The sequence below is a fragment of the Austrofundulus limnaeus genome, unplaced genomic scaffold, assembly GCF_001266775.1.
Source record: "Austrofundulus limnaeus strain Quisiro unplaced genomic scaffold, Austrofundulus_limnaeus-1.0 Scaffold108, whole genome shotgun sequence".
Classification (NCBI taxonomy): domain Eukaryota; kingdom Metazoa; phylum Chordata; class Actinopteri; order Cyprinodontiformes; family Rivulidae; genus Austrofundulus; species Austrofundulus limnaeus.
This window is the reverse complement of record NW_013952510.1, coordinates 265,461-293,105: the sequence shown is the minus strand read 5'-3', so window position 1 is coordinate 293,105 and position 27,645 is coordinate 265,461. Positions and strand designations below refer to the sequence as shown.

At 39.5% G+C, this 27,645-nt stretch overlaps 4 protein-coding genes across 6 annotated transcripts in view; 3 read left to right on the top strand and 1 right to left on the bottom strand.

Moving 5' to 3' along the window:
• Window positions 1–1,658, top strand: part of nif3l1 (NIF3 NGG1 interacting factor 3-like 1 (S. cerevisiae)) — a gene marked incomplete at its 5' end in the record, with an annotated part of 4,034 nt that extends 2,376 nt beyond the window's left edge. Inside the window, 2 exon segments of the mRNA XM_014013948.1 lie at window positions 691–774; window positions 882–1,658. Of these exon segments, the coding sequence (XP_013869402.1) occupies window positions 691–774; window positions 882–1,066 (269 nt within the window). The 3' untranslated portion in view covers window positions 1,067–1,658.
• A 4,745-nt stretch (window positions 1,659–6,403) lies between these two features.
• tbx6 (T-box transcription factor 6) lies at window positions 6,404–10,784 on the top strand. Its single transcript, XM_014013923.1, has 8 exons — window positions 6,404–6,732; window positions 6,807–7,008; window positions 7,092–7,359; window positions 7,448–7,591; window positions 8,136–8,206; window positions 8,289–8,347; window positions 8,428–8,665; window positions 9,626–10,784. Exons 1-8 carry the CDS (start codon window positions 6,663–6,665, stop codon window positions 10,566–10,568), a joined length of 1,995 nt encoding a protein of 664 aa, XP_013869377.1. The 5' UTR covers window positions 6,404–6,662; the 3' UTR covers window positions 10,569–10,784.
• Window positions 10,785–11,649: 865 nt separating this feature from the next.
• On the top strand, window positions 11,650–17,811 carry prodh2 (proline dehydrogenase 2). Of its 2 annotated transcripts, XM_014013937.1 has the most exons (10): window positions 11,655–12,312; window positions 12,461–12,651; window positions 13,737–13,863; window positions 14,133–14,204; window positions 14,278–14,358; window positions 14,970–15,113; window positions 15,213–15,379; window positions 16,371–16,481; window positions 17,239–17,327; window positions 17,473–17,811. In XM_014013937.1, exons 1-10 carry the CDS (start codon window positions 12,085–12,087, stop codon window positions 17,652–17,654), a joined length of 1,392 nt encoding a protein of 463 aa, XP_013869391.1. In that variant the 5' UTR covers window positions 11,655–12,084; the 3' UTR covers window positions 17,655–17,811. The 2 variants fall into 2 exon arrangements, with proteins under 2 accessions (XP_013869392.1, XP_013869391.1); XM_014013938.1 differs by lacking the exon at window positions 17,239–17,327 and having other exon boundaries at window positions 11,650–12,312; window positions 17,473–17,561.
• Window positions 17,812–18,119: 308 nt separating this feature from the next.
• On the bottom strand, window positions 18,120–27,504 carry eif3c (eukaryotic translation initiation factor 3, subunit C). 2 transcript variants are annotated; one of them, XM_014013915.1, is made up of 23 exons: window positions 27,363–27,504; window positions 26,523–26,640; window positions 26,372–26,437; window positions 26,099–26,288; window positions 25,890–26,015; window positions 25,690–25,747; window positions 25,351–25,475; window positions 25,131–25,261; window positions 24,790–24,937; window positions 24,557–24,660; window positions 23,282–23,423; window positions 23,034–23,159; window positions 21,464–21,560; window positions 21,110–21,297; window positions 20,797–21,021; window positions 20,519–20,710; window positions 20,116–20,287; window positions 19,864–20,023; window positions 19,688–19,753; window positions 19,086–19,173; window positions 18,814–18,979; window positions 18,606–18,662; window positions 18,120–18,490 (listed from the first exon to the last, which is right to left on the bottom strand). In XM_014013915.1, the coding sequence occupies exons 2-23, from the start codon at window positions 26,618–26,620 to the stop codon at window positions 18,411–18,413; spliced, it is 2,805 nt and encodes a 934-aa protein (XP_013869369.1). In that variant the 5' UTR covers window positions 26,621–26,640; window positions 27,363–27,504; the 3' UTR covers window positions 18,120–18,410. The 2 variants fall into 2 exon arrangements, with proteins under 2 accessions (XP_013869369.1, XP_013869370.1); XM_014013916.1 differs by having other exon boundaries at window positions 18,621–18,662.
• Between the last annotated feature and the right edge of the window lie 141 nt (window positions 27,505–27,645).

The window sequence follows — 27,645 nt, the reverse complement described above, 5'->3', positions numbered from 1 at the left end:
GTTCTGAAGGCAAAAGGGGGTCCAACCCGTTACTAGCGTGGTGTACCTAATAAAGTGGCCGGTGAGTGTATATTCAATAAAAAGGGACTTATTTGGCCAAAAGTCACACAAAGTATCTCTGCAAAACCTTTGGTCACAGAGCGACAGTCATCATACAACTCAGTTATGGACAAACACGTCTGTGTTTCGGCCTTTTATTCACAGAAATTTGTGTTTTATTATGCAGACCCTCCAGGCAAGCGACCCTTCTGGTTGGGGAATATATAGTCATAAAATAACTAACAAGCCTTTTTTTTCGTTTCTGTTTAAAGTTATTTTCTTTTTTGCTATCTGAAACAGAAAGTGAAACTCAAGCCATTTTAAAAAATTTCGTTCATCCCTTTTTGACACTAATAATGAGAAAGGCTTTAAATTTTAATTCTAATTTCAGTATTTTAAAACAAAAAACAAAAATCCACTCATTACTTGTTTTTTAATACCCGTTTCTAAAAGGACAATCCAATGACCACACTAACCTTTTTCTCTAATACTTTTCATTTTCATAAATAAAGAATCTGTGCTTCTTTTGGCCATTGTTTCCATTGGAGAAAAAAAATAATAAACGTCTTCCTTAGTCAAAGTTTGGATTTTATGGTTTTTGAATGTAAAGTTCAATGATTTGCTGAAATGGAAATATTTGTGTGTTTTCAGAGTCTTCTGTGAGCTCTGTGGCGGTCTGTGCCGGATCCGGAGCGTCAGTGCTGAGTGGTGTTGAAGCAGACCTCTACATCACCGGTAAATAATAAATCACTTGTGTCACAGGTGGAATCACCACTTGTGTATGTTATATTTTTTTAAAACATATTTTTAAGCCTGTGGTGTCGTTAAATCCAACCTCTCAGGTGAAATGTCCCACCACGAGGTGCTGGATGCGGCAGAGAAGGGAACCAGCGTCATCCTCAGCGACCACAGCAACAGCGAGCGAGGCTTCCTGCCCGTGTTCAGAGAGAGGCTCGCYGTCCAGCTTCACGACGAGGTCACTGTGCTGGTGTCCGAGGCGGACAGAGACCCTCTGGAGGTTGTCTGACGCACTTGGATTTCACAGTTGCGCTTGACTTTTGATCCTCATGGAYGTGCGTGATCTAATCTAGTGATTGTAAAACCACGCTGTGATGAAAAGTGCTCTCTAGGCAGGTATTTGCATTTGTGTTGGGCAGAAGCTTAATAAAAAAAAAATAGATCCTGGTTGATTAAAAATACAGTGTATGCAGGTTAACACAAAAAGACTTCAGCTTGCAAGTGAGAGGAGACGAAATCGGAGATAATCTGTAATTTAAAACACAGGGCATTTATTTAGAGTCCACACAGCCTGTTTTAATCCCAGCAATCACTGAGCTCAACCTTTTTGTGTGGGCTGACAAATATCCCTTTAAGACAAAGTATTTACATGGAGCCCAGGGTGAAAAGTAATCTTGATCAGATTAAAAAGCTTGTTTCATTATGAAGCAGGAAGTCTCCATTTTTTTTTTTTTGAAGTTTTGAAGCTAAATCTCCAGAGTTAACTACGAGGATTTAAAGCCAAGTGACGAGCAATATACTGTAACACGTCTCATAAATTCCTGTAAAATGACCTTTAGCCCTCCGTGAGTAAACGCAGGTGGACATCAAACCATTCCACACCTAYGTGTCAAAGGCAGTCATTTCAAACTTGCTACTAGCCGCATGATCTTCCCCCACTTTAGTTAACGACGAAAGGAAAAACAAAACGGCGAAAGGAAAAACAAAACCTAACGGCCCTCATTACTGGCTCGTTGCTGCAGGGCCACGATGCACCTGTTTGTTCGTAAAAGCATTAAAAGACATCACACACCTCGCTGCTCCCATCCAGGCCCCAGCATGGCGTTCGCACCTTCCACTTCCCCTCGCTCCTCGCCTGCTTTTATCCCCGACAACGAGCACAAATGGGGAAAGAAAACAACAACTAGAACAACATGTAAACCTCGCTCGTGTAAACTGACTCCAGCTGTCATCTTTTTTTTTTAATGTTGGCGAGCAGGTAGGTATGGGGTCTGTTTGTTAGTTTTCTTTTTCCTTTCTAATCCTCAGGCAGGGACTCAGCAGGAAATGTTAAAGCGACGATGTATTCTAATCATTATCTCACTCTATTGAAATTTATCTGCTTTCTTTTTTTAAAAAAGAGATTCTGGTAACTAATCCTTTTTTTATTACCAGAAATTAACAAATGAAAAAGGAGCCAAGTCCCAAACAAAAACAACTTGAAATAAGTTCTCATGATAAAAATAAATTTATTATGCAAAGAGGGAAGCTAAATATGACATCAATTGCGCCTCCTTCTCTTGGAGCTCCTACAGGAAGGTTTGAGGTTAAGAAGAAAACTTTTCAGTGGTTTTATAAATAAAAAGTTTAAATAGTAAAATAATACTGCATGGGTGCTTTACCTATCTGGAATGCCATCATGAGGCAACATGCTGACATCACTGTAATGAGGTTATAACAGCATTAACAGCGATGTGGCGTTAAATATTTTTTAGTGACGCATGACTCATGAACTTGCAATTTATAAAATCAAGTAATCTTGCTGCATATCTTTATATTCTGTTATATTATTTACCTGAAGTAAACGTATACTGTAAGAAAGACATTCCTGTTAGTGACCAAACTGCAGCCGTTGACCCAAGTGTGGTCCAGTTGCACCTGTGTTCAGGGCCTGACTCCCTGCAGAGAGAGAGTTTAACAAGCAGACTGGGGGAGGAAGAGACGTGTCATCAAGTCATCAGACAGCTACTGGGGGTCTGCCGGTACTTTGATTTATGTAGATATAAATAAACAGGTTTGCATTAACCCAAATTAAAAAAAAGATGACAGCATTCAGTTTGTTTTTTCAGTTAGTGTATAATTTATAGTTGGATGACAGAAAAAAAATTAAGTGTGTATAATGAATTTAKTGTCTCTTGTTCTCCACAATGTGTAAAGTAGGACAAATTGTAAAGTGCTTTAGTATTTATGAAGCTTTTTGTATATGTGGTTTGAAAAATTATGCTAAAATTTGTATGCAAAATACAACTTCAGTTCCAATGACGTTGGGATGTTGTGTAAAACAAAACAAACAAACAAACAAAAAATAATAAGATGATTTGAAAATCCTTTTTAGCCTATCCAATTAAATAAACTACAAAGACAAGATATTTAATGTACAAAGGGAAAAACYACTGGTTTTATTTTTGCCAAAATTAGCTAATTTAGAATTTGATGCTATACGTTCCAAAACAGCTAGGACAGGAGCGTCCAAATTCTAGGAAAGTTGAGGAATGCTCAAAAGAACACCTGTTTGGAGCATTTCACAGGTGAACAGGTGAAAGAGGTGAGTGTCATGACTGGACATAAAGGGAGCATCTGAAAGGCTCAGTTCAAAAAGCAAGGATGGGGCAAGGCTCACCACTTTGTGAACAACTGTGTGAGCAAATAGTCCAAAGGTTTAAGAATGTTTCTCAACAATTGCAAGAAATTTAGGAATTTCATCATCTACAGTCCACAACATCATCAAAAGATTCAGAGAATTTGGACAAATCTCAGCAAGTAAGTGGCAAGATGGAAATCCATTGGTGAATGATTGTGACCTTTGATCCCTCAGTCATTGCATTAAAAAATGGATATTAGCACAYGGACTCAGGGACACTTCAGAAAACCATCATCAGCAAACAGTTCATCTCTATCTACAAGTGCAAGTTAAAACTACCATTCAAAGTCATATATCAACAACACCCAGAAATGCTAACACGTTCTCATGTCAGACTCATCAACATATTGACGCTTGGGCAGGGACCGCCTGCGTCCAGTTTTGATGCGTCGGGTACCCCTCAAGCGTCTGCCCTTGCCACCTGCGGCTTTTCCGGGTTGCGTTACTTAGGGGTCTTTGGGTCGGGGGTTCTAAGGTGAAGGATCAGGATTAATGGTTAATTTGACATAATGGGGTCAGGGATAGGCTGTATGTAGCTAATATAGGTTAAATTTAGGCTCTGGGACAGTTCTCGCAAATTCTCTACATTKAAAAAAATGGTTAATATGAGGGATCAGGTTTAATGGTTAATTTTAGCGTCTGTGGTTAGGGATAGGCTGTATGAGGCTAATAGAAGTTAAATTTGGGGTCTGCGATGGTTGGTTTCGTGCATTTCCTACTCTTGTGAAAAAATATGACAACGCGCTCGTCCTCTTCCGCCTCATCTCGTAAAGAACGGATGYGTGGGGGCTACCCGGCACGTCCAAAAGTTGACGCAGGCGGCTACCTGACCAAGCGTCAATATGTTGACGCGGGGGGCATGAGAATGCGTTGGAAATGCAGCTGGCTTCTCTGGACCTGAGTTCATCTGTGATGGACTGACACAAAGTGGAAAAGTGTCCTGTGGTCTGACCAGTTCAAATTTCWGAYTGTTTTTGGAAATCAKGGACCTTGTGTCCTCCTGGCCAAAGAGGRAAAGGACAGTCTGGATTGTTATCAGCACAAAGTTCAAAATCCAGCATCTCTGATGGTATGGGTATGCATTAGTGTCCCATGGCATGGCCAACTGTCACATCTGTGATGACACCGTTAATGCTGAAAGCTACATGCAGGTTTTGGATAAACGTGTTGCCATACGAGCCACATCTTTTTCAGGGACGTCCTGCTTATTTCAGCAAGACAATGCTGAGCAACATTCTGCACGTGTTACAACAGCGTGGCTTTTTGGAAAAAGAGAGCGGATACTACTTTTGTAGAATTCCACCTACAAAGCTTCAACAGAGTCCTCAGATCCCAAACGCTGAGTTTTGTTTAAAGGAAAGGTGATGTAACACAGTGGTAAACAAGCCCCTGCTTCAGTTGTTTTGAAATACGTTGCAGGTATCATTCATTTGAACTTTAAATATATTGTCTTTGTAGTGTATTCAACTTGTGGTGGAAAAAATTTTCCATGTCTGTTAAACAAAATGCAGAAATAGGCTACATGATCAAAAAGTGTCCACTACAATGGTCTCTGAGTATTTTTATTGCAATKRAATGAGTCAACATGCATACAGCAATACAAGTTGAGTCTGAAGACATCTTTTCTACTCTTCCAGTAGAAACCAGTCCAAAACCAGTTCCCATTTGACATGCAAGGAGTGGTTCTCATCTGAGCAGCAAATATTTTTCAATTGAAATCCTGTTCTGTGGTCCTTCAACAAAGAAAAACACCTTAAAGTGTGGTTATGCTTCATRTTTTATCATCACTTACATGTTCACATTCCAGTAGTAACAAAACAAATAGTTCTGAAATCCAGTTGTGCAGAAATCACAGTTGTGTGAAGTTAAAGCTTGATGAACAAGAAAAGACGCAATAAAGGTGCGCTACTGGAAACTTACAACATGAGTTAAAACAATTCAGAATAATGTGACGATACATATGCAGTAAATATGTTTATAAGTAAAACATAGCTGAAACACCATCAAAATATAAATACACGGGCAACAATTATTTTCCTTCACAAACTGATATAGTTTGAAAAGTTAATCATAATTTTCTCTTTTAATTTATGCTTTACACAATGTCCCAATTTCATTGGAGTTGGGGTTTATGACTCCAAATAACATTTAATGAATAAAGTTGGAAAAAAGCAAACAATTTAATGTAGAAAAAACAAGAAAAAGGCAAAAATTAGAGCTTTTTGAGACTACATATGAGTGGGAAAACTTCATCTGGATCTAGATAAATGTTTGGATCAGTTTTTTGATTTTTTTTAATGCAAACCCATGATAAACTTAATAATCTGACACTATAATTTTAATAATAAATATCTAAATCTGAAGCTCATAAAAATCCAACTGTGAAGAAAATACTTTTTAATATCTCAGTTTTGTGCTTAATAGTCTCTGATGACAAGTTTGAATTTATTCAGTCCCTTTAAGTACGATTATTGCTCACTGCCCAAAGCCCCTTGTGTTTATCTATTGTGTTAGCAAAATATCTCATAGGTCACTGGACTGATCTTAATCCGACTCTCAGAAAGTTTTCAGTGGATGCACATCTGCAACTCACTGACTTTTAGTCAGTCAAATTCAAGATGACGACCACAACAAAACAATCGTCAGCATGTTTTACATGTATTGAGCTGTTGGTGTGGTAATAGCTTAAAATACAGAAATTCACAACTTATACTCTGAACACTAACTGTTGCTGTGAGATCTGTGTAGATGCTATTTTCAAGGTGTGGCCTAAAGAGGTGTAACTCCATATTTTTCAAAATGAGATGATCGTACGTAATTTAAAACCTCTGACATGAAAGACAGCGGGCGATATGCATTCCCGCCAGAGCACCAGCTGTTGAGTTATTGTTTGTGTTTGTTAAAGCAGCAACAGGAGGAAAGTTGAGGGGATTGGGAGGTGAAAAACGGGGAGGCAAATGAGGAGTTCAGGAGAAAATGGGACCATTTGGCCAAAGGTGTGAAGTCCTCACCTATTTAACAGAACCGTTCGGCACTTTGGGCTCTAACAGCGAAGGACAGTGAAACAACAGGAGCACGGACAGAACCAGGAAACAGGAGACTTTTGTTTTTAACAAGTCAGCAAAAACATAGATTGGACAGAGGCAAAGTGAAAGGAGGAAAACTAAGGAATGATACTTTGAAACAGTTGAGGAATCAAAGCAGAATGCTAGGTGTGGAGATGTGCTCAGGTTTGACTATGGGACCTCAGAGGATTGGAGACTGTCTTTGCAGAGGTAAGAAAAATGTAAAAGTACTAAATTTTCTTTATGTTAAATAACTCCAGATTTTGTTTTGTTTTTTTTTACAGACAGAGAGGCTCCTGCACATTTACCAATGTTCTCTCCAGTTTGTGACGTGGCCCCGAGGCTCCTGGGGCCTCCTCCTCCTGTCTCCAACAATCCGACCTCCAAAATCCAGAAAGACGAGGTGAAGGTGGAGCTGGAGAATTCCTCTCTGTGGAAGCAGTTCAGCTCTGTGGGCACTGAGATGATCATAACAAAGAAGGGCAGGTTAGAGCAGCATAAACCTTGAAGTAGCTCAAAAACCACAAAAAAACAAACACATCCATCATTTTTCTTCTGTTCTTTTCCAGGCGGATGTTTCCTGGCTTGAGGCTGAAGTTGTCGGGTTTAAACCCATCTCTCCGCTACATCCTCCTCCTCGACATCGTTCCGGTGGACAACTACCGCTACCGTTTCCAAAGTGGAGGCTGGCAGGCCATCGGCGGCGCTGAGGCGAGGCTGCCGGCCCGGGTGTTCATCCACCCAGACTCCCCTGCCGCAGGTGCACACTGGCAGAGCCGCAGTGTCTCCTTCCACTACGCCAAGCTCACCAACAACACGCTGGACACACAGGGCCACGTGAGTCCCGCAGACTCACAGCGTTTACTTTGTAGCTGTCTGTCTTTGTGCAATGTCTGAAACGGACCTTTTTGTGTTGTTCTCCCAGATCATCCTGCACTCGCTGCATCGCTACCAGCCCAGAGTTCATGTGGTTGAAGCCAAAGATGTTGTGAGATGGGACAGAGAGCATCACACCTTTGTTTTCCCTGAAACCCAGTTCATCACAGTCACCGCGTACCAGAACACCAAGGTAGTTCAGAGCCAAAACAGGAACTTTAAGGTTTACCCAGGGCTGGACCTGGACGTTTGGGGGCCCTACTTTGCCTTCCCTTTGTAGACAATGAAAGATACACAAAACCAAATGCTGTRTGTAATTATAAACCTTTTGCACAACACTTTTATTCTAATACCATAGTGTRTCATAGTTTACTGCWAAGCACACTCACTACAAATATATGTTTGTGTGAGAATCTGATGGTAGAAATTGTGTTAAGTTTTTTTGATTTGCCYAGTYAGGTAGAAAGATACTACATAAGTACAGTCTTTTTGTTTGTTTTGTTTTTGTCTAAATTGTTCAATGGTATTAACTCTATTTGACCACAAGAGGGCTTTAAACTTTTACATTCACAATAAAAAAAATGCAACGAAAGATTATGGTGTGTTTTTATATTTAATCTCTAAATCACAAAGTGTAACAAGCCTAGTCAGGCAAAAAACAAGGTAAACCATTTACCTTCGTAAACAGCTAAACTAAAAATAATAATCTGCCCGTGCAACTTGGTTTTTGTGTTTAGATCACAGAGCTCAAGATCAACTCCAACCCTTTTGCGAAGGGCTTTCGAGAAGATGGCATGAACAGCAAAAAGTAATTCCCACCAAAAATAGCATTTTGAAGGCTACGTTTTGTGAATAAATGATCTACGAATATTTTATATTTCTCTCTGCAGAAAAAGAGATGCAAGACAGAAACGCAAACTGACTGTCCTGACAGAAACCGTAGACAACGGTGGGTACGATAAATAACAGGAGCTACGATTTTAATCCAAACGGTTTGATATTAAAGTCAACCTCTTCTTTCGCTTTCAGATCATTGTGAATCTCCCGAGCCTGTGAGCACCGCAGACCTGCAGGCTCTCGCTCTCCCCTCTCTGCCTTCTCTGACCGAGTCCTCCTGCGGGTTGGTGGCCTCCTATCAAGTCCCGGAGCAGAGCATGGACCTCGGCCAGGCTTTCATGACCTCCCAGATGTCAGATYTCAGCATCCCGGGGAGCGAGGGGATGCAGGAGGTTCAGGGAAATGAAGCAGCAAACAGTTTGCTTGAAGAGTAAGTGTGCAAACATTTATCACAGAGGGTGTTAGTCATTTTTCTAAACATTTTTATTTTAAAAAATATTTAATTTAGTTTTGTTCAAGGTAGCCTACTCTGGAAAAAAACTTGTACAAGTTAATAAAAAGCTTGATCAGAAGTAAACCAATTTAACCCAAATATACAATAATTCTTTTCAAACCTTTCATCACAATCCAATTTTTTCTTATAAAAAGATTTTAAAAAATTCAGTCCAGTTTAATATAACATGAATCCAATTTACATCTATAACAATTCCATTTAGTTTCTTTTCAATAAATATTTAAATCAATTAGATTTTTACCATAGCAAAATCATTTTAGTTGCAAAAAATGATTCATATTTAATGAAATTCTAGACCTTTTCTTTCAAGATTTTTTTAATGTTGTTCTTTTAAATTTCTGATCTTATTTGAAATACTGAAAAAAGCAACACTTCACTTCATTTTTAACTTAATGAAAGCCAAATGTAACATCTCAGAAACGTCTCAGAACTCTGTAAACTTTCTCAGAGCTTTTGTGTTCAAGAGCTCCCAAAACATTCCCTTTTAATGGAAAAAATGACATCATACAGTATTTTTCCCTTCAACAGAAATCTCAGGTACAATCAAAACCACATTGATGTTTAAATTTTGCTCACACAAACAGTAAGAAAACATTCTGTATTTCCCCCAGAATGGTTTAATCTGTTTCCAAAGTTCTGCTTACTGTGATTTTTTTAAATTACCAATTTTACGCAGAGCTAACGTTTGTGTTTGGGATTTTTTTTAAATGATTTTTTGTATAAATAATTGGTGACTTCACTATTTCAGCAGAGAAAATCTATATTTATTTCTTGAGATTGTTGAGTTTTTTAAATTCCAGCTTTTATTCAAGGATCATAACAGATTAAAGGCCTGAGAATCTGCATGGATTGCTGAAACTTGTGTTTTCTTCACAGGTCAGACATGATGCCTTCAGCAACCTTTGAGTCTGACTTCTCCGCTCCTCTTCCTCCATCCTCCTCAGATTCAGCCCACCCTCAGCCTTCCTTCCCTCCAATTGACTACCCTACTCTCCTCCCCGCCACCCCCTCCCTGCAGCAAGCCTCCTTCACCTTCCCCACACCTCCTCACTCTGACGTTTCCTCTCCACGGCTCTCGTTGTCCTCTCCCTCCTCCGCCTCCAACAGCTTCAGCACCGTTTCAGAGCCCCCCCGCGCTCCTGCCTCTTTCTGTGCTCCTCCCAACACGTGTCGGTCCACTCTGCAGGTCTCTGCTGACTCTCTTCACACCCAGCCAAGCCAGCTGCTGCAGGATGAAGCTGTTTCTGCAGCAGCTTTCCTTTATCCAAACATCCTGCAGACAAATACAGATCCTGCTTCCGTCGCCACACAAACCTTCGTCAATCAGCACCAACCTCCAACCGCCGCTCCTGGCTCCTCCCACTCTTTTCAGTTTCCATCGGTTGCCCAACAAATGCAAACCCTCTCTTTACCGAGCGCGTCTCCCAGTCCCGCTCTGACCCACCAAACTGCACCTCCTCTTCTTCCTCCATCCTCTTTCCCTCACTCTTCCTTCCAACCCTCCTCCCTCTTGGCCGTCACCTCCGCAGCCCTTCCTCAGAATCCCTCGGCCTCCTCCTACGCCCACTCGTATCCTCCAGTTGGCGCCATCCCTCACCTCAGTCCTGCCGGGCCCTACCCACCAGAGATGGTACTGACCCGCCCGAATCTTCTCCCTCAGCTGGATTCATCCCTCCGATCCTCCACCTTTCCATCATACCCCCTCCACCTGCACCAGGGCCCTCACCCGTCCCTGTCCAACCACTTCAGGCCTCTCTACAGACAACCTCGACACCCCCACACCCAGAGGTCCTACATATCCCCCAGAACAGTGTTTTAGATTAACGTTATTTAAATGTTTTGTGTCATGGCTCTTTAAGGGGAAATATATATGTGTATGTATGTATGTATATATATATGTATTCTTTGTGTGAATACTTATCCTTTTATTAATTCACCTGTTGAGCACGTTGATGAAATTCTTACTGGTATGTATATATATTTAGATTTTTGTTTTAAATATTCATGTATGAAATAAAAGTCTTCTGATAGAGGATTTTTTTGTCTTTGTTAGAAAATCTTTACTATAAAAACTTGCTTTTGAGCTTACCCTCGGAAGTTGAGAATAAACCGACTAAAGCAGGATTAAAGAAGAAGAAACTGGAAAAATTTGCTTCAGCTGCAGCTCAGCCCAGACTCACGCATAGAGTTGAGAGTTTACAGCTGGTTTGTCTAAAGATAAATGTTAACCTCTGTTAGKGCCTCAGTGTAATCAATAGGCCTGAGAGCTGTATATCTATAATCAATATTTGCTCAGCTTTTGAGGATTTTCAGGTCACATATGATCATCAAAATTTGCTCTTTTGCTTTCTTTTCTTATCTTTTATAAAGAAAAAAAACATTTTGACTTTTCGGAGACTAAAATCTGAATAAACAACTCGGTGCTTCAGGTGCTCCCGGAGGAGCTGAGGTCTAAAATGAAACTAAACAGTTTTTTGTGTTGCTGCTCTAAAATAATGGAACAATCTTCCATATGATATTAAACAAACTCATGCACTGTCCACTTTAAAAATGTTTCTAAAAATCACATTTCTATTCCACGACACAGCCTGAAACTTGTTTATTTGACTTGTTTTATTGTTTTTATTTTGATTTATGCTTTAAATGTCCCTGGATTTGACATGCACCGCACTTTGTGGCAAATTTCAAGTGCTTTAGAAACAAAGTAGTACATTTATTTTAAATATTCTTGCAGATTCATTTTACACAAAAATGATATTTGTACATGTCTGAGCCAGTCAGGTTCAGGGGACTGACTTCACGTGAAGATTTGTGAGCTGATGCTAAGGGTCAGCTGGGTGTTTACCTAAATTTCCCAACAGTCACTCATTAACCAGCGAGCCCTGGGCTCAAAACTGTACCTACGTGGCTTCATCATTTGCGTGCTTTTGGTTGTGTTCATAGGATGTAGGGTAAGGCCTTTTCATATTTATTTCTCTTGAATCTTTTTCCTTGCACTTGTGATTTAGATCTTCTGCCAACGCAGTGGTGGCGTTTGTTCTTTTGCAAGAAAATATCCCAAGATTTGCTTAGACGATGGAGCATGTACAATGTGGTTTTGCACAATTTTCAATGAAACAGTGACAAATCTCAGGTTTCTTCTGAGCGCTTCATGTAAAGTAGGGGTGCTCCGTCTTTTCTGTTAAACATCATCAGGGCAAATAACTGCAGGTTTCAACTGAGTTCTAAAGTTAAAAACGCACTCCAGAGTAATCAAGAAAAAAAAAGTTTTATACCAACAGCCTTCCAGGATCTGAATATAAATTGCGGAAAGCATAACTGTTCCTCCTGCGAAGATGCTGTACTCCAACTTACGTCCTTCACTCCCTCACCTCTGGTCGCTGAGGCTTCTGGGCACCGCGGCCTCCAGGAGGACGGCGGTCAAGCAGMAGGAACTTCAGTCGGGGACACTGAGCTTTGAGGATCCCAGCGCCTTCAGGGTGAAGAGTTGGGGTGAACTGATTCGTACTCTTGGCATCTTCCGTCTTTGCTCCTTCCCTGTGCTGGTGAACAACAGTGGGAAGGTGAGACCAAGGGTTGTTTTCAGTGATGATTTAAAAAAGAGCGAGAGCTGTATTTATCTTACTGAATAACTGTTACGCTGCAGCAGGAAGCTCTTGAAGACTCTGACTGTCTTGGCGTTTCCTCCCWCCTCTCCACCTGTGTTTTCAGCTGATGTCAGTCGCACGAAAACTCCTGGGCAAGAGGGGCTTTTCTTTGCTGCTGAGGCCCACAGTTTACGCCCAGTTCGTTGCTGGAGAAAATGAGGCCGAGATCTCTGAGTCCATGAGGAAGATGAGCTTGCTTGGATTGAGGCCGATGCTGGCTGTGCCCATCGAGGAGGACCTTGGGGAGAGCAGCGGGTACGCCCCAGTTTCTGATCTGTGAATGGAGATTAGAGTTTATTTAGGCATTATTCATTAGTCAGTAAGATATCTTTATATTCAGTTTGGTTCATATTTTTCAAACTGATTAGTTTTTTCTATTTTCTATGACATTTTCTCAACGGCGGAGCTAGGATTTTTCTGCATAAGTGGCCATCAAGGGGCCACAATATTCATAGAGGGGCCAAGTATTTGTTCAACATCCTTGCACACAAATCCCATGTTTTGGTAATATGTATACATTTAACCAGTCACACATGTTCAACTACATGGAAAGTAATGTAGTTAAAAAAAAGCTTGTACAGTAAATTCTCCTCACCAGTTTTACATTCATTTTTACTGTAAATAAATGAAATACTCTCAAATACAGCATGTAAGAAAATTCAGCCTTTGTTTGTCAGTTGAAAGACTTTTTCTGCAGGATTGTTCAAACTTTCCTAAGAAGAAGACTTCTGTCAGCTTGATTCATGCTGGACTTTACTATTTGACTCATTAGCACCACTAGTGTTTGGACATGGAACTGCATTCATCATTATCGCTCTCAGGCGAAGGACAGATGAGTGACAGGACAGGGGCACTTCAGGGGGCCAATCAGATTTCAACTGGGGCCAATGCCCCTGTGGCCCTGCCCCTAGAACCGCCCCTGCATTTTCTAAACTATTATGTCAAATAATCTGCAACGGAACTGGCAATTAAGGTCTGGACTTACCAACTACAATTTGGTCATCTTCATTCTCCTCTGGCTCTGGGTCAGACTCTGGCTCCAACGTACAAGGCTGGATGGACAAGTTTCCCTTGTTTGCATCTTTTAAYTAATTAGTRAATAAATAGGCGCCTTGTTTAGATTGAAAGAAACAGCATCAAAGTGAGWTGATCTGAAAGCCCTCAAAAAAGAAAGAGGGGCTGGTAAACAGGGAGGAATTCAGACCAAAGCATTGCAGTTCCAATTGATATAAAMCCCAAMTGAATGATTTAAATGTGWAAAAGAAGGATTTAAATGCAGGATTTGTCTACTTTACACCCTAACTCTGGCCTCGTGTTCYGTTCTCTTCTCTCACCACCAGGGAAAAACGATACGACGACAACATGGAGGCCATGCTGGAGTGTGTGAGGATGTCAAACAGCAACGCCTGGAGCAGAGACCCCATGATGCAGCTGAAGATCACAGCCCTGCTCAGCCCAGAGCTGTGTGTAAGGACTCACAAATCATTTAGTCTACTTGATGGGGACTGGAGGTCTGTGGGAATCCTGACGATGTCATTTTGTGCAACTTTCCAGCACCTTCCCAGTGTCATTGTGTGAATGTTGGTGCATGAAGGGAAAAACAGATAAGAATGCACATTTTAGTGTTTGCGCTGTAAACAGCTGCAGCAAGTTGTTGCTGACTGCCCCACCCCGTCTCTGTTGTTTGATCCAGTGCTGATGCTGTACGTAATGACAATAAACTGATTGTTTTAAAGGTGAAACTCACAACTCTCACTGAACAACAACCTTATGATCTGAGTCTCCTTGTCAAGGCCATGGATGGAGAAGTGGGTCCAAAAAAAAAAAATTTTTACAGTGTTGACAAGTGTGATGCTAAATGATTTATTATATGTCCTGCAGGTAATAAGCTTCCCTGGTTTAGAGGAAAAAGAGAACGCCCATTTCCTGTGTGGCTTGAGGAGACTCAACAAAATAGCAGAGGTACAGATGTCAATCAGTTTGTACGGAATGCCATTGTTGCCAATATTATAAAGACCAAAACAACTATCAAACAAACTAAATTAAATAAATGCCATTTTAAAATAAATTCTTATTGTTATAACAACTGCATTTTTTAATATTTAATTTAGTTTGGGGCACTTTGATAGGAAACTGAATGATTATTATTTTAAAATAAAAATAAACAGTCCAAATCAATCTAGAAATAATTTAATTTGCATCTAAAGCAGCTCAATTGAGTTCATTTTTTTAAAAATAATTCCAACTAATGGAAAACTGTCTAGCTTTTAAAATGTTATCATTTGCTAAACTCAGTAGAGAAAATGCGTTCTGATTTTCTGTAGCAAACAGTCAGTTTTATGCAGAGCATATTTAGCAACAGTTTGAAGGAAACCTATTACCCTTGGTCTATTTCAGGATATGCTTAAAATGTAACCAGATTTATTTATTTTATAAATTTGTTCAACAACATTATAATTTATGCATTTTATTTCAAACTAAATATTTAACAAAAACTGTCCATACAGACTTAATATAAGTTGTAACAGTTGTGTTTGAATTGGTGAAAATTTACAATAAAATGTTTTTTTTAGGCAAGTTTTGACAAAGTCAGAGTCCTGGTGGATGCAGAGTACACCTACATGAACCCCGCCCTCTCTCTCGTTACTATGGCAATGATGAAGAAGTTCAACAAAGATGGTGCCTGGATTTGGAACACATATCAGTGTTATCTAAAGGCATTTGACTTTAATATTTCTTTTTTAAGATTGACAAATATTTTGTTATTTGCACAGAATACTAGTATTCACAGTCAGATTCTTGTCTGAGTTTCTCAGGAGTCCAGGGTTCTCCTGTTAGACGCTCTGCATCTATCTGAGAGGGAAGGTTTCTGTCTGGGTGTTAAACTGGTGCGAGGAGCCTACATGGACAAAGAGAGAAAGGTGGCAGAGAAGAAGGGCCATGTGGACCCCATTCATAAGAGCTGGGAGGACACCAATTACAGGTCAGTGGGACGCACTTATTACACAACAATCTACTGCATCAGTCCTAAACAATGTAAAACTAAAATAATAAGTCACAAAATTATGAAATTAGTGTATAGCTGATTATTACTTTGTTGTAAAAATGCAATGGCAACACATCAGTCGTGCCACATTTGTAAGGAACRTGAATTTGTGGGTTGAGCAGCAGAGTTGTATGGGTTGCCTGATTGTCAGCCCCTGTGAGTAACCAATGGCAATCACATAACTCCAGAGTTTGGGATTAAACTTTATCCTCCAAGATAACAGTTGTCACTGTGACTGAGTGGAGTTTACCTCCAGAATTTGGTAGTGTTGGATGGAATGGCATCCCTGCAGCCCTGACCCCATTGAACACCTGTGGGATCAGCTTGGACATGCTGTTTATTCCAGAGTGACCAACACAACCACACTGACTTTCAACCAGTGATTGTTGACCAATGAAATGCCATCCCACAGCAGTGTGTGAGCAAGCTGGTAAGGAGGTGGCACCGAGCTGTTTTGTGGCTGTGTAGGGTTCTTCCACATGCTACTTAGACTTCTGTTAGATAAACTGTTAAATGATAATGTGCCTTGCTTCTTCAAACTTTAATCATTCAATCCAATAAACACCAAACAAGAGTCAATCGCAGAATAAACTGTTTGGTATTGGTGGAGAAGATCTGGCACGTTTTTAATTGTCTCAACCCATATTTTTCAACTCTGCCCATAAACTATTTGTTCTTACAAATGTGGCAGCATTTAAGGTGAAACAAACATGCTTTACAAAAGGTATAATATTCATTGCCTGGAAGTTGTGTTACAACAAAGAAATAATCAACCAAACCTACATTTCCTTGCATTTTGAGTTAGGTTTGTTTTCATGGTATTAATTCTAAATCCATACTAAAACTCAGAAAATTCAGGTTAGGATTTATACTGATTCAATATATTAAGCATGTTGATCAGTCTGGTAATGTGTTCTCTTGTGTTCAGTTATAACGGCTGTCTGGATGTGATGCTGGAGGTCATATCACAGAAACCTGAGCGTTACCGGATCATCGTGGCCACTCACAATGAGGAGTCAGTGAGGAGAGCTGCCAACCGGTTAGAACACACTTTAAAATAAAAATAAAAAACACAAATTAATTATACACTGCTCAAAAAAAAAATAAAGGGATTACTTAAACTACGTACGCTAAGTCCAAGTAAATCAAACTTTTGTGAAGTACATTCAACTCTGTACAGAATAAAGTACTCAATGCGAATATTTCATTGATTAAGATCGGGAGTTAGCGTGAGTTGTTTAAGTGTTCCCTTTATTTTTTTGAGCAGTGTATATACTGTATACTGTATATATACTTTTGTTCAACCAAAAACTATTCTTAGGATTTGAGATATCTTTCTTTCAGCAGTCATAAAAAAATAAGTTCAAACGAATCTCTCTCATTAAAAATGTGTAAATTTATTTATTACAAGCTCCTTAACCCCTTTCCACAGAATGCTTCATGCTTTTATTTTGAAGTAAGTTTAAATAGAAAAATGGCAAGACTATTCAGAAGACATTGCCAATGTTTAGGCCCAAACAGCCAACAATTGAGAACAACAGGTGGTGATGAGTCAATGTTTTAAGGTTATGAACCTTTAAGCTTCATGGTAGTTTGTTTGAAAAGTCTACAGGTGGAGAGAGGTCATTACTGCTTATTTTAGAGAAAACCAGATCACTTTATGCATCAACTCTAAATCTTTGCTGTAACTTGTTCAGTACAAATACAGCACGACTCAAAGCCCATAGTTGAGGGGTTTTGGGCCCTGGGATGGGCACTACAGTTGTTTCTATAAATCTTATGTACCTAACCTGCAGGATGAAGGAGCTGGGCATAGATAAGGATGGCGGCTCTGTGTGTTTTGGTCAGCTGTTGGGCATGTGTGATCATGTCTCCCTCACACTGGGTAAGATGGGTGACTCAATCAATGACTTGCATAGTATGAAAACACCTGGACAGAACAAAGATTTTAAAACGTTTCATTTTGCCTGGTTGACTTGCAATCATGAATTTTTGTCCCAGTTCATCCTTTTTTTTCCCCATTTCTCCAGCTAAAGAAAGTTTTATTGTGTACAAATCGGTGCCGTACGGCTCAGTGGATGACACGCTCCCCTACTTGGTGCGTCGGGCTCAAGAGAACCGCACGGTGCTGCAGGGAATCCGTAAAGAGCGGGATCTGCTGAGGAAAGAGCTGAAACACAGACTGAAGCTGAAACTGAGGGGAGGGAGCTGATCSAAGATTTTAAGAGAGTGAGCTTGTGTTAAATCCACTGAACAATTTGACACTTTTTTAAAAGGTAAAATGGATATTTTAAAATGTGATAGCTTTCATCTATGTTTTTGACTGCAATACAAAGAGCCTGAAGATTAAATTAAAACTACTGGTTTGATTTTATTTGCCTTTTTTATGTCTAAATACTTCATTAGGGTTTAAAAAAACATCTAAAAATGATCAGATTTTAAACTGAAAATGAATAAAAAACAACAATAAAAAATACAAAAGCCTTTTAAAGACCATTAAAAACACACAAAGGATCAAGACCACAAGAAACTGAATGTTTGGAAGGAAAAACCTTAAATGAACCTAAAACATTTGTACATTACTGTTCATGATGCGATATCCTGCAGTCTATTTGAAAACATTTTCTGACGATACCAGCTTTGGTTTTACTCTTTGTTGTAAATAAAAGTCATTACACAAAGTTTATTACTGTTTATTTTTTAAATCAATATTAAGTTGACATGTCTGTGACGACAAAGCAGCCAACCACACTGTAACACCTTTACTTTCTAATGTAAGTGATAAAAATCTTCATGTTGTGCCACAAGGAGTTGACAATCTTGGACTTTTTAACTATGCAGCTGTTGTAACGTCCAGCAGATTCAGGACCGGGTGGAAAAAGTTTCGACAGGATGTGGCTGAGCTCAGGTTGGTTTATGGAATGAACACATCTATGGGGAAAAAAACTGAAATCCCCACTTTTTGAACTCAGTAGCCGCCTTGGTTTTGATTCCTGTAGCCGCCTCGCTGGTAGCCGCCCTGTTTCTGCTGGTAGCCGCCTTTCTGATCTGGGGTTGTGCCAACAGGGAAATGGTTAAAATGACATCATTCAGAACACAAATAGTTAATGTTTTTACAATTTAAAATGACCATTTATTTTGAACTTAAAATATAAATACATACTTTGGCCTGACATACCTCTCTGGTATGACTGTTTCTGCTGGTAGCCGCCTTTCTGGTCTGTAAAGTAAAACAAACAAAGTTATAAATTTCCAAATCCGTATTTAACTAACAGTCTATTTTTGGTTCTGTAAAGCCCGCTTCATCACCAAAAGCTCATATTTGAGCGGGTCCATTGGTGATTTAGAAAAACCCTGTTGTCTGAGCTTACCTCTGTTGAAGTAGCCTCCATAGACGCCCTGCTTGAGGTCGAAGATGCGCTCGTTGTTCTCCACCAGGCTGCCCAGTTTCTCTGCCAGCTGCAGAGCCATATTCTGCAGGGAGGTGGGCTCTGTGCGGTGCATCACCACCGTCTGTGTGGGCTGGTCCAGGGAYGCCTATTTGGAAAAGTAAAAATTTAGAGCAATTTCAAAGAAACAGACAACCAGACCTACAAAAAAATAAAAAATAAAATAAAATAAAAACAGGGAGCTATAAACTTACCATCAGTTCTTCATTGATGATCATCTTGCTGATAATGCTGTGAACTGTAGCAATCTCCAGCTCAAACATCTCAGAAAGAGTCTCCATGCTGCAGGTCACAGAAAATAAGTTGGCTTAGTAAAAAAAAAGTCTTAATGATTTTAGATCAATTTTAAGCTTGTTTTGTGAACCAATTAATTAAAGATTTACAGATCCTATTTTTTACACTTTAAACCACTACAGCACTGAAGTATAGATATAAATATATAATTTTATATTTATTTATATAAAACATAGATATTTAAACCTCTCCATAGTAGGAAACTCATCCATTGCAATAATAATTATTTACTCCTCATCACTCAGTTGTTCTGGATAAAAACGTTTGCAGCAATATAAACAGCTGATCTTTTACAGGTAAGAGGATGAAGTGGAAAATGAAAAAATAAACTTTGTCAAGTAGGATCACATTGTATGAGGTATTAGAAACCCCTTATTAGTAACAAATACAAAAGCATTGAGCCTTTTACTGGTAGTGAATATAAGCTAAAGTTAAAGCTATGCTACTCTACAAAAAACAAATATTAGTAAAGGGTTGTATTGTGAATAAAAGGTGTGTTTACCTGATGGAGTCATAAACACTACTGTACGTGAACAGATACGTCCTCAGGGACTCCTCTTGAATCTTTCTAATAGAATTTAAATGATGATGAAAATGAGAAACAAGTGAATTAAAGAACACCTAACTCAATAAAAATATAAAATTTGACCTTCAAGGTGTAACTGTGACACTATTTACCTGACAAGCATCTCGCGAACTCTCTGCGTCTCGGGGAACAGGTCCCACACTTTGCTGTTCATCTTCTCGTTGATGATGAACGAGTGGCAGGTTCGCCAGTCTCCCATCTTCATGGCCTTGCTGGCTGCCACCACGTGCTCTCTCATGCTCTCTGGGGGTCCTGGAAGGTAGAGGAGCAACAGTCATCTCCTCTGGTATCTGTGTGGATAAAGCTTCCAGGTGTTAGGGGAATTCAGGGTTTAGGTTTTGTACCGAGCAGCGGTTGCCTTTCTCCCACTCTGAGCTGGTGGTGGAACTGTTTGCTGATCATCCTGCGGCGAGCATCAAACTCGTGGGCAGCCATGTAGGGGATTTCCAACAGCATGGCAGAGACCAGGTACACACACTCCAGCAGCTCCAAGTTGATGTGCATGTGGAAAGGAACCTGAAACAAAGGTTATGATCACACAGTTTCATTTTATACAGAGAAGTACAAAGATTTTACTTTAAATTTCATCGTTTGGAGAGAGGAGCTTAAGTTTCGCAGCAGGTTAAAACTCTTTAATCGAACGTGGAGCAGGACTTCACCTTTTTCTTTCAGAAGAACATCAAACATCTGTAACAAATCTGGATTACAAAGATGATCTCTGAGCTGTATTGTTTCTTCAGGACTTACTTGTCTTCTCTTCTCGATCTTCTCCTGCTCAGCATTCCTCTCCTGCATGTTCCTCATCAGCAGACCCTGACCCAGCAGCTCCTTAGCACGGCCTGATGACTGGATGTCCAACAGTGCGTTGTGGGCATCTTTAATCATGCCTTGTCTGAAAGCGCAAATGCCAAGCTGGACCATGGTTCTGTTGTACAGAATCTGGGAGGGGAAGATACATGTGATAAACTTAGATTTCTATGATTTGTCTATGAAAACTTTTTTTTGTAGGTTTGAAGTCGACCAACCTGTACGGGTGGGTCAGCATGTTGGATGTTGTCCTGCAGGTGACTCATGAGCATCAGGTCGCGGGCCTGGTACCAGCGTGAATGAAGCGCGTGGTGGTAGATGTGGCAGAGGATGGCGCAGGTACGGATACGGTCGGTGCGATCCTTGGCGTATATGAACTTGCAGAGACGGTCCATAATCACAGCACTGTCCTCCCCTTCGCTCTCCTCCTGGTCCTGCTCCGACTAAACGACACACAGGAACAACTCTGAAAACCTGCAGCYGAGCACAGAGCTTTCTTTAAAATCGTCTCCACTCCTGTGCTGAGCTCACCTTGGTCTCTCCCTGGAGGCCCAAGCTGCGCCTGTGAGCTTTGTAATCAAACTTGTAGTAGGTGTGCATGATCCGGCGCAGGTAGACACGGCAGATCTCCTCTGTGCTACCTTTGTTCTCCAAGTAGGAGAGCAGCCGGTCGATGATGCCACAAACCCGACCTTCGTCCTTCAGATTGTCCACGTACTCTGTGGGAGCAAACACAGGAGACCCACGACTGTTGGAGCAGTGTGACACAGCAGCACAAATCTGGGTTTTTCATCATCTTTTTAGGGTCAGATTTAATTGAGATGTCAACTTCCATACAGTTATGAATAACAAAATGGATAAAATGTCTGTTTTTGAATGTTTTACCTTGAGAATGAGGATCAGTGTTTTGCATGATCTTGGTAAACTCTTCATCCATCCTCTCCACCAAGGTTAGGACACAGCCACGCACCCTGAAAGGTTGCTGCATGCAAACAACACAGCAGTTAGTTTCGGCCTTTTTCTATTACAATCCTCCAAACTACACTTGGTTTTTAACCAAATACATACAAACAAAGCTGTACCTATGACAGGAATAAGACAACTTTATTGTGTACTGTGAMATTCCTCTGTTATGTACCGGTTTTAAATTAGATTTTGTTTATTRCCTCTAACATGGTACAGCAAGAATTGTAGAAATGTTTTATCTAATTATTTTACTATATTTATACATAGTTTTATGAATTGAAATTATTAAAATTCTATGATTTGGTTGATTATAATATTTTGCTGTTAATGTACAGAGCTCATAAAGGTGTGTTACCTTCCARCATTCAAGTAAATTTTGTTAAGAGAGTTGTTATCTTAAGGGAATCGAAATGTTTGTGAAACCCTGGTTTCGTACGAGACTGAAGGAACGATCCACTTTAATCCAGGGAATAAGATTGTGGAACGGTCTGAAGATGAGGTTAAAAATACCAGATTTTTGTATATGTTAAAGAGAATGATAAAATCTAGTATTCTGAAAAAAAATATAGAGAAGCTTAAGTGAATTAATGCTAATTGTTGTTTTGAGTTTGTGTTTTAAATTTAGCTTTTTTAGTTTTTTGTGTGCTTTCAGTAGTTTTGATTTTTGTTGTAATTTACTTTTATTTTGAACATATTTTGGGTATAAAAAAGGGGCCAGATATAAGATTTATTCTTCTTCAACGGCCTTTTATTTTATTTTGATTGCATGTTTTTTTGTTCTTTGTTGTGTATATAATCGTTACAAATAAAATGAATAAATGTAATTAAAAAAAATAGTTATGAGTCTAAATACCATGGATGGGCATTCTAAGCAAAAACATTTGAATTTGTATAAAATTAAGATTTTTCTTTGACCATTTGAACCTTTTGCTCCCCCTTTCAGCCGCTTTAGTTTTTTAAAAATCCAAAGATGGAGAATTTATACATTTTATTTTGACTTAATGGTGATTAAACCAAGTTTAATTTTGCTAAAATTGATCATATGAATGATACATTACAAAAAGGCCCTGAGTAACAAACAAATACTGTTCACTGAGGAATTTTCATTTCATATTATTGCAGCTGAGCAGATATTCATTTAAATTCTTCAGACTTGGCAGAAAGAGAAAACACAGAGTAAAACAGTTTAGAGAAAACCTACTACCAAGATAAGATGTAACAGAGGTCAAAACCATGAATAAAAGTGCGTAAAGATGTAGTAATTGTTTTACGTTGGATGTCTGTTCCTGCGCAACCTGGGCTCAAACCTGCAGCCTCAGCGTTACAAGACCGCAGCCCTCACCACTGAGCTACTGCAGCCTTCGAGATCTTAACATTAAAGTAAGTGGGGAATCTTTCGAAGAGAGAGCTGATATTCACTAAAACTGGTTTAACTCATGTTTTCATGCAAACACACTCTTAATATGAACAGGAAAAATAGACGGGTCACCTGCTCAGAGATGGCGAGATTCTCACTGTCCTCTGCGATATTCTCCCCGATGAAGATGTTGTTGTTCTCAAACAAAATGTCCAGCAGCTCGTCGATACAGTCGAGGCACTTCTTCCACATATCAGGCTGAAGAGGAACAGGTTAGAAACAAAAACAAAAACTTCTTTAATCCAAAGATAGATAAAATGTTTCATCTCTCTAACCTGTAAGATGCAACACATCCAGTGATTTAATRAAGAGGCTCTCACCTTCATAAAGGCTGCCAGGTTGGGGTTGTAGTCATACAGAGAGGCAATGATGTTGAACTTGATCTTAACCAGGATACCTTGACCCAAGTTATTCTCAGCAGCGATGTTTGCAAGAATATGAAGCAGCTCAATCTGGGCGGCTCTGCCAGCAGGAAAACARCAGGATAAAATCAGGGAACAACTCTACATGATGCATTAAAAAAAGGCAAGAACACTAGAAACAACTGGATAAATCATGGAATTAAAGTTTAAATATAAATACTGCCGGTAACCTTTCAACAATGATTAACATTTTGAGGTACAAGAGCTCAACTATTTTATAATCTCTCTTCACAATTCTTTCAACTTTGTAAGAACAAACATTAAGCAGCTACTCAGCCACAAAATACTTTTGATTTATTTTTTTACTGAATTAAAAATATTTAATCTAATAGTATATCTGAACGAGGGATGTCCCAATCCAGATATTTTGGCTCCTGACATGATCAGATTTTTTTATTAGTCTTACAGAAACCTGTATTTTCAAAGCATTAAATAATGCAACCAGTAATATTTTGCTTTATAACATGACCAACAATATTGCTTAGCCTTTGTAACAAACCTACTCTATGAGTCTGAGATAAAAATAAAGAACCTACAGAATAATATTAATCATGTAGCTATCGGAGCTCAAACTTCAATTTAAAAATAAAACAATATTTTGAAAATATTGAAGGGAAGGATAAAAAAACATTATTTTGTCTATTATCTAAAATGTGATCCTCTGTGCTAAAGTTGAGTCCACAGTTCCAGTTTCACAGACTGTCCCCAAACCAATGTGATCATTGCTCTTAGTCGTCACTAAAAACAGTGTAAACAAAATAAACATTTCACTGATAGCCAGCGCAAAAACAAATTAGTCAGTTAACTAAGGCCAATACAATCCAATAATATTTTTTATGGCTGATATTGAATATCAAATATCAATAGCAGATCGGAACACCACTAATCTGAATCCTGTCTGGTGTCCTTAATAGATAATATTTCCAGGATTCTTACACATTTTCCATTTTTAAATTTCAGACTGTAATTTCAGATTTTTGTCAATTTGAGCCACTTTTGCCATGAAAATGTTTGTAAATGTACTGCGTTTGTTCATTGATGCTGTTTTGATTGCTTTTGTTCTTATGTAAAATTATTAGATGTAAGAATATTTTCCCTCTCGTTTCTCTTCCCCTACAGACTTTACGATGCATCTTGTGAGTAAAAACTATTTAGTAGGAACCCTGAGTTTACCTGTCCGTCCCCTTTTTGCCTCTTGCCTGCAGGATTTCATTCAGTTTCTTCACCACCACAGCTGTGTTGATCTCTGTGCCTTTAGCAAACATCTTGGGCTTCTCCTGATGGATCGACACCACAGAGCAACATGAGTCTCAGTTATCATCTGCTTGTTTTTAGGAGGCACGCAGCTCTTTGTGGGATTTTGTTTCGGCATCATGTTTCTAATAGATATACAATCACTGCTTTACCTTAACCAGAGGGACGCCTCCTTTAACCTTCTCCCAGCGTCCCTCAGGCTCATCTTCTCCCTCTCCCTCCTGAAACTCTCCAAGACGTTCTTTCTTTTTCTTCTTCTTATCGACCTTCTTAACACTGGGTCTGTCGGCGCCCTTGTCCCTGCAGACCACAAGACGACATGAACTTTTTGACACATCTGTCAGAGCTGCCAACTAGCCTTCCTTCTTAAACATCCACCTTTATTTGATCTATATCTTTAGACTGTGAAAAACAAACCACAGAAAATAAAACAAGTACAAAAAACAAACAAACAAACAATTTATCAAAGTTCGTTTAAAGAGACTAAGCTCACTTCTTGAGGAAAACTGTGGCCAGAGACTTGCTCTTCCCTTCTTCATCATCTGAACTCTCACTGCCACTCTCTTCAGTGTCGGGGCCCCAGTCCTCATCATCTTCATCTTCATCACTAGAAGTGGACTCGTCCTGTCGAAAGGAGACAAGTCCTCAGAATATTTCCTAAGACATCTCAATAAACAAAAGTCTGTTCCATCAGACCACAGTTGGTTTCTTACCCCTGATCCTTTCGCAGACTTGAGGAACTTGCTGGCTTCTGACACACCTTCAGGTTTTTTCTTTAGGAAGGCCTTGGCTGAAACTCCATCATCTCCTGTCTCATCATCGCTCTCAGAGGAGGCGCCTTGTGGAACAGAAATTGCACARCATATGAGAAATGATATATCTGTATTTCAATCATGTTTTAAAAACAAATTTTATATATATAAACTGCCTTTTTGCAAATAGAGTTAGCATAAAACAAAATTCAGTTTAGCAGTAAATGTGGATTTTTGGGGGGTATTACAAGAAAGGTATTGAACCTTTCATAAACCTCATTACGATAACTTCTAACTTACCAGAATCATCATCATCCTCCTTCTCTTCCTCTTCTTCATCTGCAGATTCCTGTGGGTTCTAACAGAACAAAATATTATTTTTTACTTTTGATTAGACATTCGGCTCGCACATGATCTTTAGCTACTCTTAAACGTTATAAGTTATTGATGTTGAAAGTTGTAAAAGGTCAGACATACTGTGAGAACATTTCTTAAATTACCTCTTTGTACGATGCTATCTCTGTTTCGAAGTCTCTGTTGTACTTGCGGATCTTCTGGCGCAGTGTGCTCAGGGCTTTCGCGTTGTTTTTGTTCATCTTCTTCTTTCCCTCCTTGTCTTCCCAAAGCTTTAAAAAAAAATAATTTCACTCATTACCTGAACAAAAAGGTTACCGTAAGCTGTGCTCTTTAATTCGACAAGACAACCCACTTGGTTCAGGTAGTCCTCCAAGTCAGCCAGAAGACGGACATAAAAAGAAGGGACGCCCTCTTTGTCCACTATGTTCTTGCTTTTTAGAAAAGCTCGACACAACTGCTCAAACTCCTCTAGACATTTGGCCATATCGCGGATCTTCATAGCATTGCGAATAGTCTTTATGAAGTTAGTTAATTCTTCAAACCTAAATTATACACAGCAAATTAATATTTAAAAACAGATGTGACAAAATGGGTAATTTTAAGAATAAAATGGTGTCATACATACCTTTTGTCTTTAGCGCTGCGCACCACTCTTTTGGTGTCTTCTTCATCGTCACTGAGAAGCAACGACCTGTGAAGGAAGGCACCAAATGTGTGAGACAATCAAAAAAGGATTTCCTTTAGTTCTGGTAAAAATTGCAGAAAATAACACTGACTGCTTAAAGGTAGTCCCGGGTGCTTTGGGGGTGATCTCATCGGAAGATGAGGACTCCTCAGACTCGCTGTCTGACCCGGTGGCAAAGAAACGAGACATTGTTGCTGGAAAAGCTCAATCTGCAAGAGAAAAATAATGACACATGTTACGTTTGTGGGATTATATCAAATACTACTTCAAGTTTACTTCATTGTATGCTGCTAAAACAATAAGAAACACTTATTTAAAATGTGCGGTGTATTTCTTACTCAAGTATAGGAAAGCAGACAAAGGGCTTAAAAATAACGAACTGTCAGGACTTTAAAATGTCCTTACAGCCAAATGCACGGTATTTTAATGACATTTTAACAAAAATATGGCATGCCAACTCAACAACAAATACCTGACATCATCCTATATGCATCAACGTTTAGATGACTATCTAAAATTCTAGCATGCTTTTGGCAAACAGCTCTTTAGGAATCACTTGTKAGAGTCAAAGAAATTAAATTGTTAAAAAGACAAAAGCAGTGTTCTGTCAGTGAGTACCCGTTATCACTTGAGTATGGTCAGTGTTGCGCTACACTTAGCTAAATCAATTTAACATATGGAGTAGACATAAAAAGGTAAACACCCAATTGTAATTACTCCTCATGTGACAGATATTACCTAAATCTACATAACGCAACACATGTTGTGCAGTGATAACAAGCACACGTAATATTTATGGTAAACTGAAGGCCGGTGTAGCGCGGGTTGCTAAAGCTAACACCAGGCCTCTCACAAGCGTTACCGTAAAATAATCCCCTCCGCTCAAACGACAGTTCGGACAAAAATTTGTTACATAAAAAAGCAGGCTCACCTATGTCTTATGAAAACGATATTGTGTTTGTCTACGCTGAACAATTATAAATTCCAGTTTTGCTGGGGAGAGGGCCCACAGAAAACGCGTGCGGCAGCCTTGCCGGGTACTTKCGTCAAGACCGGAAGTGTCCCTCAGATCACCACATCACAGGGATACCCTCACTTCTGAGCGATGTTCCCACCTAGTGGCTGGAAAATGAAGGTTTTTTTAATCCATCCATCCATCCATCCATCCATCCATCCATCCATCCATCCATCCATCCATCCATCCATCCATCCAT